A 15,421-nucleotide genomic window follows, 5' to 3' on the forward strand; every position below is an offset into this window, starting at 1 on the left:
ACGTACCGTAAGATTATAGGTAAGCACCTTTAAGAGGTTGTAGTATGGGCCAAACCATGGCCAGCCACAGTGGCCGAGCGGTTCTAGACGCTTTAGTGTGGCGCCGTGCAACCGCTACGGTCGCAGGTTCGAATCCTGCCTCGGGCATGGATGTGTGTGATGTCCTTAGGTTAGTTAGGTTTAAGGAATTCTAAGTTCTAGGGGACTGATGACCTCAGATGTTGAGTCCCATAGTGCTCTGAGCCTTTTTTTGAATTTGCCAAAACAAGAACAAAATATCTATTAAACGTAGGCTCTAAAATGCAGACATTAAGAGTTCTGGGCACTTGATCATGTCCGCTACAGTGAAACACAATACTTCTACTGAACAAGTGCTCATAGCTCCTCTGGTATGCATTTTAAAACCTACGTTTCCTTGAGACTTTTTCCTTGTATTAGTCGATGCTACCTCCTCCAAAAATTTGAAAACCAAATAGCTTTCAATAGAAGAGCTGTGTTTCATAGTATCAAATATGATAAGTGTCCATATTTACTAGATATTTTTTTCTTACTTTGGTCCATACTACCCCCTCTGAAAGTTGCATGCTCTAAAATCTTAGCAACAACAGTCGCGGTAGATGTTTTCCATTGTCGGAAGTATCAGAACGATTTTCGCATACAACTTTCAACTCGTCCGTTTCTGGACCAGAATCCTTCACCTCAAGTTGATACATTTACCCTTCACCTTCATCCCTGACGGTTTGTAACATCACCACAGAACTGCGCTGTATTTTATTTCGCTGGAATGTACTTAGGTATACCAACAAAAAAGTGTTAAAAATTATCGCTACTTGCAGCTACGAGTATAAGGGGCGATCACAAAGTTCCCCTTCGAAGGCCGTACAGTCCAGGCAGAATCGATATGAACACTGAGAAATCGTCCTATAGATGCGCCAGGTTGAAGATACCCGTTTGGTAAAACACCGAGCTTCGATCCTTAAAGGCGTTTTTTAAGGGACCAAAGGAGTGATAATGCCATTGGAAGAGATCAGGTGTATAAGGATGGTGCCAGAGTGCCTTCCGCTTGTTATTGTCTGTAATGGATGAGGCCTACCTCCCAGATCGATCGGCGTCTGGTGTCGAATCGCGACCAGTAGAGAACTTGTCGCACCGTCCCACAACGATGGTTTTCGACAGATATGTCGCCCCATACACAATCTTCATTATTCTATGGATGCCTACTGCCGTTCCTCCTTCAGCAGCCTAGAAAATAATAAGAGAACATTGGTCCTGCTCGAAGCATTTAGTAATAACGGCGGGGTAACTCACGTTTCCGCATTTACCTCACACGCTTCGGAAAGACACGAAGGTCACATTGTTCCCTTGCCTACACGTCGGTGATTATATTCCCGGAGCGGAGTCGCGATACGTCGCATATACGCTGCAGCAACGCCCATAAACGGAGACGTTTTGATCGGATCTTGTACTTTAGCATTAACGGATATGTTTTCTGCCAACGCTGTTTACCTAGAGGCAGATTTAATTTCCATTTACTTTCCAGGCAGCACACGTGCGTTAACGCGCTTTCACTTATGATAACGCAACTCCTCTTTATGCTGTTGAGACGCCTATTGTTTAATGTAATGGTAATTAAACGTATTGTCGCAGCCATTGATGTGAAGACAAATGGTGTTGCTCAAAACAAATCTGTTATGTAGCTATGTCTCATTTAGTCGGTAATCTATGGATCCAATGACGAATCTTTTAGCATAACAATCAACTGTACCTCTCCCAAGTAAGAGAAATCGGGTTAACTCTTGCATATTTCTTCATTGTTTGTTGCGCTTTCACGCCTGGTGCATGTGCAATACTTTTCCCACGTGACCTGAATTTATTGACATCTATCAATAGAATGTCTGCCATTATTTGGCTCACTATATCGACTGCAATGGACGATTGTTAGCGTCAGTTCTTTGGTGTTTATAATCAGTCCTGAGGTTTCAAATGCACGCGAGGCCCTGCATTTGGAGCCTCAGTACTGATTAAAAACACCAAAGAAGTGACATTAACAGTTGTTCACTGCAGTGAACAACTGCACCACAAGATTAAATTACCACGAGATAAATGAAATAGTGCGAAGTTTTCTTTTGTTCTCTATACCTTCGTTATTGGATTCAACCGGAAAGAAAGTGTTTAGTAGGATAAAAAAGAAACGCAGCAATGACACAAAAAGTAATAGAATATCAACATCACTCCTCGTAGTGTATTTATGTTACAGAACAAATAATAATTCCCTTGTATGTTTTAAATTCTTTTGTAGAACTTAATAAATATTATCCATTTTATATAGGTGGAGGTGTTCATTGCGCAAGAGTCTATGTGTTGTTTGTGGAATGATATGAGGCGCGTACAGAAAGCAAGTGCCGTTTCGTTCTAGCGCAATCGTAGCACTAGCGTCGCAGTTCCGCACATTCGCACTCGTCTCTCTGGTTCACTGTCTTTCCGCTGACGCCATTATAACTGTATTGTGTAGTATAAATGATGTGGGGCCATCACGTAACTATTATTCAAACAATATTGCAGATATTCAGCCCAGTTATCAGTCGTGTGATTATTGCCACAACATGTTTCGAGACAACATTATCCCATTTTCAAATGTGAAAAACAAGGAAACCAGATACGATAAACAATCCTCCTTATACCGACAGACATATAAGGATTATAGACGCCTTGAGTTATAATCTACCTTAAAAATATTTTTGTAGTGGACTGTTAAGGCAGCCAGTCCACAGTGAAGTAGCCGAAAGGGCACGCGTCAACTCACGCCGTCTGGCGTTAAGTCTGGAACAGGAGTCGTAATGAATGTGATAAAGAAAAGAACGTAGCTACTAGAACACTTAACTTTTATATTGTCCTTTGGTATACAGCATTCTGGATGATACAAGTGAGACTCTATCTGGAGGTACATGCAACGTTACAAATGGTTAATGGCGCCTTGCTAGGTCGTAGCCATTAACTTAGCTGAAGGCTATTCTATCTGCTCGGCAAATGAGCGAAAGGCTTCGTCAGTGTAGTCGGTAGCAAAGTCGTCGTACAACTGGGGCGAGTGCTCGTACGTCTCTCTAGACCTGCCATGTGGTGGCGCTCGGTCTGCGATCACACAGTGGCGACACGCGGGTCCGACATGTACTAATGGACCGCGGCCGATTTAAAGCTACCACCTAGCAAGTGTGGTGTCTAGCGGTGACACCACAATTTTTATGCCGTTAGACCTCGTCACAACTTGAAAACAAGCTGCACACGTTCCTTGTCAATTCAGATCATAAAACGTAAAGCATCACAAGCCGGTGCATCCACCTTTCCTGAGGTACAGTCGCAAACTGAAAGCTGCTACTATCACCTGCCTAGGATGATATTTACTTAAACTTAATGCTTAGTATCAACGATACTACTGTCTGTCATAAAATATTTGAGAAATGCCTCTCTGTTCCTAGCCTATTCTAACTTAAAACTACCTCTACGATGCAATCTGGACGGAAACAGCGCTCGTAAATCCTAAGCCACTAGGTAAAATATGATGTGAAACAAGATATGGGGCAGACGGAACGGAATTTGATTGAAAGAGCATAATAAGAGAGAGACTGACTTGTTACGTGTAGCAAAGCATCCCAAGAAAGAGCAACATTATTTGGTGGATACAACGGAAACCATGAGGGTATTGCACTTTGAAGAAAAAGAGTGGTTGCTGTCACTTTTAGAGGAGGTAGAGACATTGTGCTTTAAAAGAGAAGTGTGTCGGCGTTTTAAATGAGATGATGAATGTGTCTAAAGGGCATTCCTGCGCACACTTTAGCGATATCCTCCTTAAGAAGCAGGGACCAACATATTTTATCTAGTGACATGGCATTTACGTATGATATTTACGTTCAAACTGCAGCGTGGAGGTAGTTTTAAGATTGAATGGGCCAGGAACAGAGAGCTGTTTCTTAAAGATTCTATGCCAGACAGTAGTATCGTTGGTGCTGAGCGTTAGGCTTTAAGTAAATATCATCGTTGGTAGGTGATGGTAGCGGCTTTCAGTTTGCAACTGTACCTCAGGAACAGTGGATGCACCGGCTTGTGATGATTTATGTTTTATGGTTTGAGTTGATAATGCACGTATGGAGCTTGTTTTTAAGTTGTGACGAGGCCTAATAGCATAATTTTTTTAAGGTAGTTTATAACAAGTGGCGTCAACTCGAAAGATCTGTACCAGGCGAACGGTCTACCCGACGAGAGGCCCTAGCCACACGACATTTCATTTCATTTCACTCTGGACTTGTGTAATCCTTATACGTCTGTCGGTATAAGGATGATTGGTTTATCTGGTTACCCTGTTTTTCGCACTTGAAAATGGGATAATGTTGTCCGGAAACAAGTTGTGGCAATAATCGCACGATTGACAACTGGGCTGAATATACTCAATATTGAATGTGTTGTGTTTACGTTTGTTAGTGATCATCAAAATGTTTAAGACAATCTTCCAGCCCGTCAGCTATGAAGTCAGTTAAAAAAAAAAAATGGTTCAAATGGCTCTGAGCACTATGGGACTTAACTGCTGAGGTCATCAGTCCCCTAGAACTTAGAACTACTTAAACCTAACTAACCTAAGGACATCACACACATCCATGCCCGAGGCAGGATTCGAACCTGAGACCGTAGCGGTCGTGCGGTTCCAGACTGTGGCGCCTAGAACCACTCGGCCACTCCGGCCGGCTATGAAGTCAGATCTGTAACACGGTTGTTAGAACGTAAAGAATGTTAAACCAGCTAAAATTCATCGTCAACTTGTGGATATTTTTGGTGAAAATACAATGTTTGATGGAATGGTGAGAAAGTGGGTGGTACAATTCAATGATGGTCGAACCAATATCCATAATGAAGCATGGTGTTGGTGGCCTTCTGTTAACAATGATGGTTTGGTTGAGAAAGTGAATGAGACAAATTGTAAAAGCAGACGGTTCTCCATAAGAATGCTTTGTGATGAGTTTTCACAAAATTCAAAAACTGTTTTGGATGAGGTTGTCACAGATCGCTTAAATTTTCGCAAACTGGGTTCAAAAATGGTTCAAATGGCTCTGAGCACTATGGGACTTAACATCTGAGGTCATCAGTCCCCTAGAACGTAGAACTACTTAAACCTAACTAACCTAAGGACATCACACACATCCACGCCCGAGGCAGGATTCGAGCCTGCGACCATAGCGGTCGCGCGGTTCCAAACTAAAGCGCCTAGAACCACTCGGCCACACCGGCTGGCAAACTGGGTTCCCATGGTCTCGAAAATGCTTATGGATGCCCACATAACAAAGCAACATGTCAGTGCTTTGACATTTCTTGCCCGATGCAGTGGTGAGGGAGAAGAATTCTTAAACAGAACTGTGACCGTTGATGAAACCTGGGTTTGCCATGTCACTTAAGAATCAAAATAACAGTCTATAGAGCGAATGCAATAACAATCTCCCAAAAAACGAAAATTTAGAACAACGTTGTCATTACAAAAAATCATGTGCACTGTGTTTTGGAACAGACAGGGCAATCTGCTTGATGAGTCCCTTGTCAGAGGTGAAACAGTCAATGCCATACGATTCTGTGAAACACTGAGAAAACTCCAGCGTGCAATTTAAAACAAAAGGGGTGGAATGGTCATCAAGGTACTGTATTGCTTCATGACAACGCAAGTCTCCATGCTGCTAATGTCGCTCGAAACCTTATTCAGCAATTCGACTGGGAACAGTTCGATCATCCACCGTACAACCCCGATCTCTCACCTTCTGACTGCTATTGGTACTTGACTTTGAAGTAATGCCTTTTGACAGCCATGACGACACAAAAAACAATGTTCGGCATTGGCTGTCTTCACTGGCAGCATCTTTATATGTAGAGTACACAGAGAAGTCGGTTTCCCGCTATGACAAATGTCTGAACAATAGTGCCAGTTATGAAGTAGAAAAATAGTTTAAGAAACGCTCTTTCTTGCAAAAAGATTAATTTTGGTTTGAAAAAATGTTTTTATGAGTATTTTATTATGTTTTATTTTATTTTTTCCCCATAACCTTACTTACTTTCTGGACAGGCCTCGCTTTTGAGAACTATATAATTCTTACGGAACTAACCATTGGTTCCTGCCCCACTCAGAAAGACCCAGGGAACAGTACATAATGCTTAGTTTCGAGGATCACACTATACAAATGTTACATATGTGCGTATAAATACAATCGTTTTGCATGGAATGTTGTTCAAGCAGCCGTTATTTTCTAACTTTTACAGATGAAGAGTAAAAACGTAATTTTTACAAATTTGTAACGCATTTGTAATAATATGTGCTGAAGTTAACACAATTAATTTGGCATACGATACCAACTTGATGCTTACGCTTTTAGTAGCCATTGTTTTTACAGTATATGGTTAAAGGACAATATTACGACAGACACTTTCAGTTCCCTGCTAAAATATATCTAAAATCTTCGTATAATAACATAAAAGTCTCGTCTTATTAATGGAGGCCATCATGTTGCTGGCAAAATTAAGGTCTCCGGTTACTTTTTATTAGGAAATATTTTTATACGAATAATTAAAATCAGAACAAAATTTCCTTGGCCTCTGTATTGTGATGCTGCATCGTTCAACGCAAAGAGGGACTATCAAGATCCATTGCTAATGATCTTCTGAGTCCTCCTTCTATGATGTGCGAAATGATAACGTTAGCAGCTTTCTTTCTTTCTTTAAGATTTGTGTGGGGAAGGATCACAATAAAAGTTAGTGATCATTGTGCTTGCAGATCGTCTGCCTGATACTTTTAGTCTGAAATAAGACTGTTAAAATTTCTAAAACAACACAAATTGTCACATCAGCGCAACGCTACATAACGCTTTAGTTGACAACATAACACGCAATATTATCTTATTTATGGTTTATTATTCATGGTTTTCTTAGCAGCAGCCGTACGTTATTTTGCAGATTAGTTTGCTAAGAACAAAGAATAGTATGACATGCATCGCTTACAAAATGTAGACTGTTTCATTCGGCAAGACAGAGAACTACCACTGATTCGAAGTTTTCTTTGAACATTTTGATGTTCTACTGCACCAGATTAGGCTTTTCCCCACTCTGATATGGCCGCCAGATCTGCAAAACGATTGTCGGAAAAATTGTGTTTGTTGAAAAAAAACTATAAATTTCAAAGATTGCTTTGTAGTATAAATGTGGATTATGGTAACGCCAGGCCCAGATTGTGATGGCCAAGGCAGTGTATTAGCAGTCAGTGCTCCCTCTAGTTACTACATTGAGGCGACACGTGGATGTTACCCGCGTAGCAATGGTGTTGCACTGCGCGGCCTAAGCGGTAGGGGCGACAAAGAGAGGAATCTGCAGAACATTACAGCACTCTACTAAGAGATATGGAAACACCGCGAGAAACGCATGTTTGAACAGAAATGGAGATGCATGCCAAGCCTGCAAATGGAGCAGTTGCATCTGATCACGAACGGTACCTCGTCAAAGATTTATACAGTATACAGGGAGAACGGAAAAAACATCATCCGCTAAATCAAAACGCAGACAGAAGTGTGTGTTGAGTGATCGTGACAGACGGACACTGAAGAGGATTGTGATGAAAAATAAGCGGACGACAGAAGCCGAAGTCACTGCAGAACTGAGTGTCGGACTCAAAAATCCTGTCAATACTAAAACAACACGAGGGTAGCAGGAACTGCAAGGCGAGCTGAAATTCTAAAACCCTCGTCAGTTAGGCAAAAGCCCGTTACAGAAAAACGTCGAGCCAAATCCATAAAACATGCAAGAATGCCATTAGGTCGGATGCGTCTTGTTTCACATAGCTTCCAGCTTCTGGCCGGGTGTAAGTCCCAAGTGTGAAACATGCAGGGGTCATGATTTGGGCAGCCATATCGTGGTATTCCATGGACTCCTTGATCACTCTGCAAGGTCGGTTTGTGCCAAGGATCATGTGACCATTCTGGTTGATGAGGTCCATCGCAATGGTGATGCTGTGTTTCAAGACGCAAAATCCCTATTCACACTTCTCGCGTCGTCCAGGACTGGGTTTGTGAGCACGATGATAAATTGTCGCTTTTTCCCCGGCCACCACAGTCGCCAAGATTTCAATATCATTGAGCCTTTGTCGTCTGCTATGGAGAGCAGAGTATGTGATCGCTATGAACCTCCATCATCGGTACCTGAGTTTGCCACTATATTGCAGGAAGAACTGTATAAAAAATCCACAGAAAACCAAACAAGACATGTATTTTTCTATTTCAAGAAGAGTGGAAGCCAATTTGAGTGCCAACGGTTTACCTACACCACTCTGGGTAAGGTAATGTATTGCGTTTGTGGTATTTCCATATTTTCGTTGAACCCCTGTACTTCAATATTTAGAGACACTCTTTTGTGCGGGTTGTATATAACCATTCTCCGTACTTGATCCCTAGGATTATAACTGTGTCTCTCGAAAGGGTTATCATCATTGTCACCAATAGCCTTTTGCCAACCACTGCTGAATCAGGCGTCCTGCAGACTCCTGTGTACGATAGGGCTTAAGACTGTACGTATCCACGTTTGTTTTGATGTTTGTCTAATTTCTCCTATCCACCTTCCATTATGTAGTTTTCTCGGTCTTTTCACATGTTTTTGAAACCACTAAAGAAATTTCTTCGCCAATCTTAAAACTGTTGTTCGAAAAGGGACAGCTTGTATTGACAAGAAACTTACTGTGAAACAGCTGGTAAAGAAATGAAGGCAATACAATTTGCCAACCTATGTGGAGTGTGTAGATCTGGAGAACGCCTTTGATAACGTAGCCAGACAGGAACTATGGAATAGTGCCTAAACGTGACTAACCTCAACACATAATTTGTGTAAAACGTGTGTGATGGCACTTGCTTCAGACTCAGTTTATTTAATTACAGTGGGGGAACTGTAGCTACTAATCAGGGACTAAGACAAGAGTGCTGGCATATGCTAATGAGTGAGCGATTATGTAAAGCATTAAAGATAATCTTCAAAGAGCTACATAATATCTTAAAGAAAGTTAACTTTAAAATCACTACCTCAGAATCAATAACCATGGCATTCCAGGGCAAACATAAAGTAAGACCAAAGATTTTTTTGGACGACAGAATTTTAGAACCCGTTGGCCATTTTAATTATTTAGGCTGCCGTCTTCAAGATCGCGCAGATATATCCGATCTCCTGCATGCCAGCCGGCGACACACAGCTGTGACTTCTGCAGCTTTGGAACGTGCGGACACTCTCGTTCGAGGTGATCGAAGGACCACAATCAGACATATTGCTGATCAACTGGACATCTCTGTTGGTAGTGCCGACACGCTCGTCCACCAGTTGGGGGTACTCAAAAGTATGTGCTCGCTGGGTTTATCGGTGCCTAACAGAAGACCATAAAGAACATCGAAGAATCATATGTTCGTAATTGCTTTCCACGCGATGCAGTACGTGAATTATGGGGAGGTTACTGATGCAGCTAGACGTTGGCTTCGACGTCGACCAGTAGAGCGGTACCATGTGGGCATACAGACCCTCCCAGTAAGGTGGCGAAAGGCCGTCACATCGAACGGAGGTTATGTTGAAAATAGGGTTTTGTAGCAAAAATAGTAGGCAATAATATGGTACATTGAAATTCTGAGTGAAACCAACCTGTTTTCAGGAAAAAGTGCTGCATTGCTTTTTGAATACCCCTCGCAGCAAGACGATGTTGCCTGATGTTATAAGGACAGACCATTCAGTTAGCCTGCAACTACTGAATAGGCTGCTGTTCCTCTACGTGAACCACACATTTGCCTGATATTTCCACAGATACCCCTCCAATGTGGTCGCACTAGGGTACGGCTGTCTGTATCGGTGAGCTCTCAGGTCACTATCTCGGCAAGGTCCTCCTTTCGTCATAATTAGATCTTCCGCTGTTATATACTTCATTTCATTATCTTCCTGCCTCTACATGTAATTCTGAACATCTGTCTTCCAATTGTTCGTGGAGCGGCCCTTTGCTTTTGGATGATTTTACCACAAAGTCCACATCTCACTGCCATAATTCAGTTTGGTAATACATACGGACTGTAGACTTACTGTGTAAGCCTAACAAGTAAACTTAGTTAATTTCTTCCATTTATTGTTGAAATTTATCTGCACTAGATATAAAGCTCAGTGAAGGTGTAGATTGGAATCCTTATACTGCAGATTACGTGGTATATTAATTAGGACCTGTGGCTGATTTCTGTTGGCAGTCATAGGCCGCAAGCACATCATGCAGGGAAAAAGTATAGTATGATAGCTAGCGTGCTGGAAAGTTATGTCTCCGAATTCTGTATGTGAAAACTCTTAAAGATTTTTAAATAGGACAAATATTATTAACATTCTGCATCTCTATTTTTCATGTCTACAAATTTATTTCTCAACACAGTCACCCTGGTGAGGAACACATTTCTCACAACGAGAGACCTGTTTCTCGATAGCATCATTGGAGAATGTTTGACTTCGTTGATAGAGCCACAACCTCACCGCTGCTTGCACCGGTTCATCACTTTCAAAGCGACGTCCTCGAAGGAGATCTTTAAGTTGTGCGCTTCGCACGCCCGGGTTCCCGGGTTCGATTCCCGGCGGGGTTAGGGATTTTCTCTGCCTCGTGATGACTGGGTGTTGTGTGATGTCCTTAGGTTAGTTAGGTTTAAGTAGTTCTAAGTTCTAGGGGACTGATGACCATAGATGTTAAGTCCCATAGTGCTCAGAGCCATTTGAACCATTTTTAAGTTGTGAAAACAGATAAAAATCGATGGCGCAAAGTCGGGACTGTATGGAGAATGGGGTGGTGCAGTGCTCATGAGTGGTGAACTCTTCGAATTCGAAATTCAAGTAAAGCACGCTGCTTCTCACGCACGCTCGCATGGTACGCGCAATAATTCGGAGCACTCTAATAGCAGAGGATTGTTGATATGTAGGAATGAAGACTAAAGATGTAGAATATTAATACAGTTTTTTTAATGCAATTACAGCCCTCAGTCACAAAATTTAAGCCTTTTGACCAGGTTTCGACACTTCTATGAGTTCTTCATCAGAAATTAAATATTCGAATTGGCATGTTAGGTATAAGATAAATATGAAGCAATAAAGACTTTAGTCACAAAAATTTAAAAAGGAATATATGGAAGGCGAGCCACAATGGGCTGCTCATACATATAGAGCCACGGGTAGCAACAGACTGTTGGCACTCGCGTCCGTCGTCTGCTTCCATAGCCCATTAACACCAAATTTAGCCGAACAGTCCTAACGGATACGGTCGTTTGTCCCACACTGATTTCGGCGGTTATTTCACTCAGTGTTGCTGGTCAGTTAGCACTGACAACTCTACGTAAATGCGATGCTCTCAGTCGTTAAGTGAAGGCCGCCGACCGTTGTATTGTCCATGGTGAGAGGTAATGCCTGAAATTGGTATTCTCGGCAGACTTTTGACACTGTGGATTCCGAAATGTAGAATTCTCCAACGATTTACGAAATGAAATGTCCCATGAATCTAGCTCTAACTACCATTCCGCGTTCAACGTCTTGTCAATTCCCGTCGTACAGTCATATTCACGTCGGAAACCTTTTCACATAAATCACCTAATAACAAATGACGGGTTAGCTAATGAACTGCTCTTTTATACCTCGTGTACGCGACACCACCGCCATCTATATACGTGCACATCGCTATCCCATGAACTTTGTCGCCGGCCGCTGTGCACGAGCGGTTCTAAGCGCTCCAGTCCATAACAGCGCTGCTGCTACGGTCTCAGGTTTGAATCCTGTCTCGGGCATGGATGTGTGTGATGTCCTTAGGTTAGTTAGGTTTAAGTAGTTCTAAGTCTAGGGGACTCATGACCTCAGCAGTTAAGTCCCATAGTGCTTAGAGCATTTGAACCATTCGAACTTTGTCACCTCAGTGTGTATCTATTCCGCGAGGGGTTTACACCTTGCCAACAGCTTCTTATCCGTCCATCTTACACTCCCCCCCACCCTCAATATCTTTCTTTCAACCATAATTTACTTTGAAAGTGGTACCTTTTTAAGTTCTTTCTCTTCAGTTCTACTGCGTTTCATGCTTCTGAGCCACGTTTACGTGTCTACTGTTTAAGTAAAATTCAAAATGTGAAAATAATGTTTTCGGCAACTGGCACTGAGCGAATACATGTGTACATTGGTATAGTCAATCATAGTAACTGCTTATTGACTAAGTAACAAAATGTGTAAATGTTGTGTACATAGTTCCGCGTAGTCAGCGCGTACACAACTTTCCCAATAGAGCGCGCCCCGCTAAGCACAGCAGCGCAGGCGCAGCGCTCGTCCGTCTCTGCACTACGAGATGGCGCTGTCTTAGAGACGGATCAAATTCTGCTTCCGCCGATACGCGTATTAATATGTAACGCAGCCAATGAGATTGCTGCTAACGTAGAACCTTTTCTCCTCGCGGATCACACTCGCGTAGTGATACCTGAACGCGCGTGGTATTATAACGAGTGTACAGACCTCCGATTAGTCAGTCTGCATAGTCTGCATCAGTCTGCATTAGTCTGCATTTATCTGCACCTGTCTGTACCAGTCTATAGTCAAGTTTCAGTCTGCGCCTAATAAGACTACCATATTCCTGTACGTAGCCATGAAGATATATGAATAGACACTTTGTCAAGTATCAGAGATATGTGAGAGTAAGATTAACGTACCAAGACCAAAGGAACTTCAGATTGTCAGTTGTAAACAGCATCCAGAATCAAGTTACGTAATGTCTATATTTTTTATTATTTTAGTAAATGTGTGATAAATTAATCAAGTTCTGTTTAAAGTTGGTCACCGTCAGTCTGCTACTCTAAGCGTGCAAGTGGCATTTCTATCGTCTGACCTAACGGCAGAAGATAAACACGCCACGATAAGACCACGAGACATATTGCTGACACTCGCCTACTTCGTTAGAGCGACAGGTCAAATAATCTGATGGTGTGTGTACCGAAGGTCTTACAGTACGCACACCACAGTAAACATGTAGGAAATGAAGCTATTGGTACTACATTTGATGACTTCAGGAAAAAAGTATTATGTCAATGTAGTGTGTTAATGTTCATGGTGAAACTGTGATGCTGCAAAAAAACGGGCATACAGTCTGTAATAAATGAACCTCTGTCGAAGTCAGAGCTGTTAATAGCTTTCTTAGCTTTTTTACGCTAACTTGTTATTTTAAATATTTTCTAAACAGTTTTTCAGTTTCAGTGTGGACATTAATGCATATTATACTACTGCACACAAATTTCGTTGTAGGTACGTCGTTACATAAAAAAAGACGTGGGTTTTCTAAGTATGACGGTTGATTCACGTGCTGTCTTCGCTTATTGTCATTGAACGATGACCTCACACAGCTGTCTCGAAACGATTCTCGATTGTCTACACTGTCCAAGGGGAGGATCAAGTTCTGCCTGAACGACGCAGACTATTGACGAGATGCAGTGGAATCGATACAGAAAAAGATGTGTTCGGCGGCAGTATTCAGTGAGAGAGTTGTCGAGAAGGAGAGGTAATTATTGAAGTAGGCTTACCTGGAACGTCCTCTCGTGGGGCGGCGGCCTCTGTGGCGGCACAGCGGCGGTGTCCGCGGCGGTGGTGGGGGCGGCGGGGGTGACGCCGGCGGGTGCGGCGGTGGGCGGCGGGGCGGTCCTAGCGCCGCCCTCGCTCTCGCGTTCACACTGGCTGCCTGGCGACCAGATGGTGAGCGCGCGCGGCTTGGTGCACAGGTTCAGCGGCGCCTCCTCCGGCTCGCCGCTCACCTCCGTCACCGCCAGCGTGACGTCACCTGGTCGCGGCACTCTGCCCAGGGCGCAGCCTGCCGCAGACAACAAAACACACCGCTGCTGCAGCACGCGCCGACAGTATAAGCACACTTCCATCTCTGCTAGCTGAAGAAGCTTGGATCTTCATTGTGATTGGTGTATTTCAATTTCGAATGGCAATGATTAGGGTCCTACCTGGCCCTATCCCTATTCCTGTCCCATACACAAATGGCACGTGGCAAGACCTACACATAAGCTCTGTACTTGCAGCAGAATGAGAAAATGAATTAAGACACAAAGAAGTTACAGACAATAGCTGCGAGTGAGCATTGGTTTAAGTCCACTAAGCCAACCCGACACAGTGGTCATTGCTCCTGCACATACACATATATAAACAAAATGAATGACAGCTAGACGAGGAATGGGGCAATGTTAGCGGTTCACCTACACTAGCAAAATAAAATATATGACTGTAAAAGCAACAGTTGTGCATTTCAGTACTGAATTCCTCCGTACGTCTGTCATTAATCTACATACTAAGTTCGCCTTGCAACCACATAGTGGTCTTATCGTTTTCCAGAGGTTGTTTTGGGTATTATAAACAAATTGGTGGTACCAAGCTCGTGCTCAGGTTGATTGTTGCTATGGAAACTCTTCTATAAACAAATGAATGGTATAATTTCTTTGGTTTTCTTATCGTGGCGAGATTGCGACTATGCTGGAGGAAGGAATGTTGCCGTCTCTTTCCGGAACGTAAACAATCGTAAGTTCTGCAATAAACTTCTCAGTGATGCACAACGCTTCTCTTGTAGCGTATGACACAGTAAATCGTAGAGCACCTGTAAAACAACTCTCCCGCTTGCTGACGACCCTGTAACGAATCGTGCCGCTCTTTGTTGGATCTTCTCTATTTTTTAAAATTCAGTTTGCTGGGCTCCCAAACAGATGAAAATACTCAAGAATCTGTGAACAAGAATTTTGTAAGCCACCTCTTTCGTGAATGAAGTATATTTCCTTACTACTTTCCCAGTATATCTCAGTCTGGCATCGTATTTTCTACAGTTAGCTCTATGTGGTCGTTTTCGGATAATTCCTCCTAAATTTTTCATGATAATTACTGTTACCAACTCTTTGTAGCCAATAACGTAATCGAAAAGTAGCGGATTTCTTCTGCTGTTTATGGGCTGTACGTAATATTTATTTACGTTTAGGGTCAGCTACTACTCACTCGACCAATTGTTGACTACTGCAGTTCTTCCTGTATTGGGCTACAGGCTTCTATATTTGCAGTCTTCCTACAGAAAACAGCATCGTATGCAAGTAGCCACTCAGTGTCTCCACCCTTATCCAGTAAATAAATAATACAAATTTTAAACCGTAACAGCCAAACACCATTCCATTGAGATTCTCCTAAAACTTACTTTAAAATTATGCTATATTGAATGCCTTTAGGCAGTCCTGGAACACGGTGTCAGCCTGGGAGCCTTTGCCTCTGGCGCTCTGGTTTTCCCGGGCGAACAGTGCGACCTCTAATTTACTTTATATTTATGCTATATTGAATGCCTTTAGGCAGTCCGGGAACA

The 15,421-nt window shown here is 42.6% G+C and overlaps 1 protein-coding gene across 1 annotated transcript in view; it reads right to left on the minus strand.

Moving 5' to 3' along the window:
• Positions 1-13,955, minus strand: part of LOC126263356 (zinc finger protein Gfi-1b-like) — a 95,448-nt gene extending 81,493 nt beyond the window's left edge. The window contains exons 1-2 of the mRNA XM_049960446.1: positions 13,722-13,955; positions 13,608-13,670 (exon numbers count right to left, since the gene is read on the minus strand). Of these exons, the coding sequence (XP_049816403.1) occupies positions 13,608-13,670; positions 13,722-13,955 (297 nt within the window). The remainder of the gene's footprint in view (positions 1-13,607; positions 13,671-13,721) is intronic.
• Between the last annotated feature and the right edge of the window lie 1,466 nt (positions 13,956-15,421).

The sequence above is a fragment of the Schistocerca nitens genome, chromosome 6, assembly GCF_023898315.1.
Source record: "Schistocerca nitens isolate TAMUIC-IGC-003100 chromosome 6, iqSchNite1.1, whole genome shotgun sequence".
NCBI lineage: Eukaryota > Metazoa > Arthropoda > Insecta > Orthoptera > Acrididae > Schistocerca > Schistocerca nitens.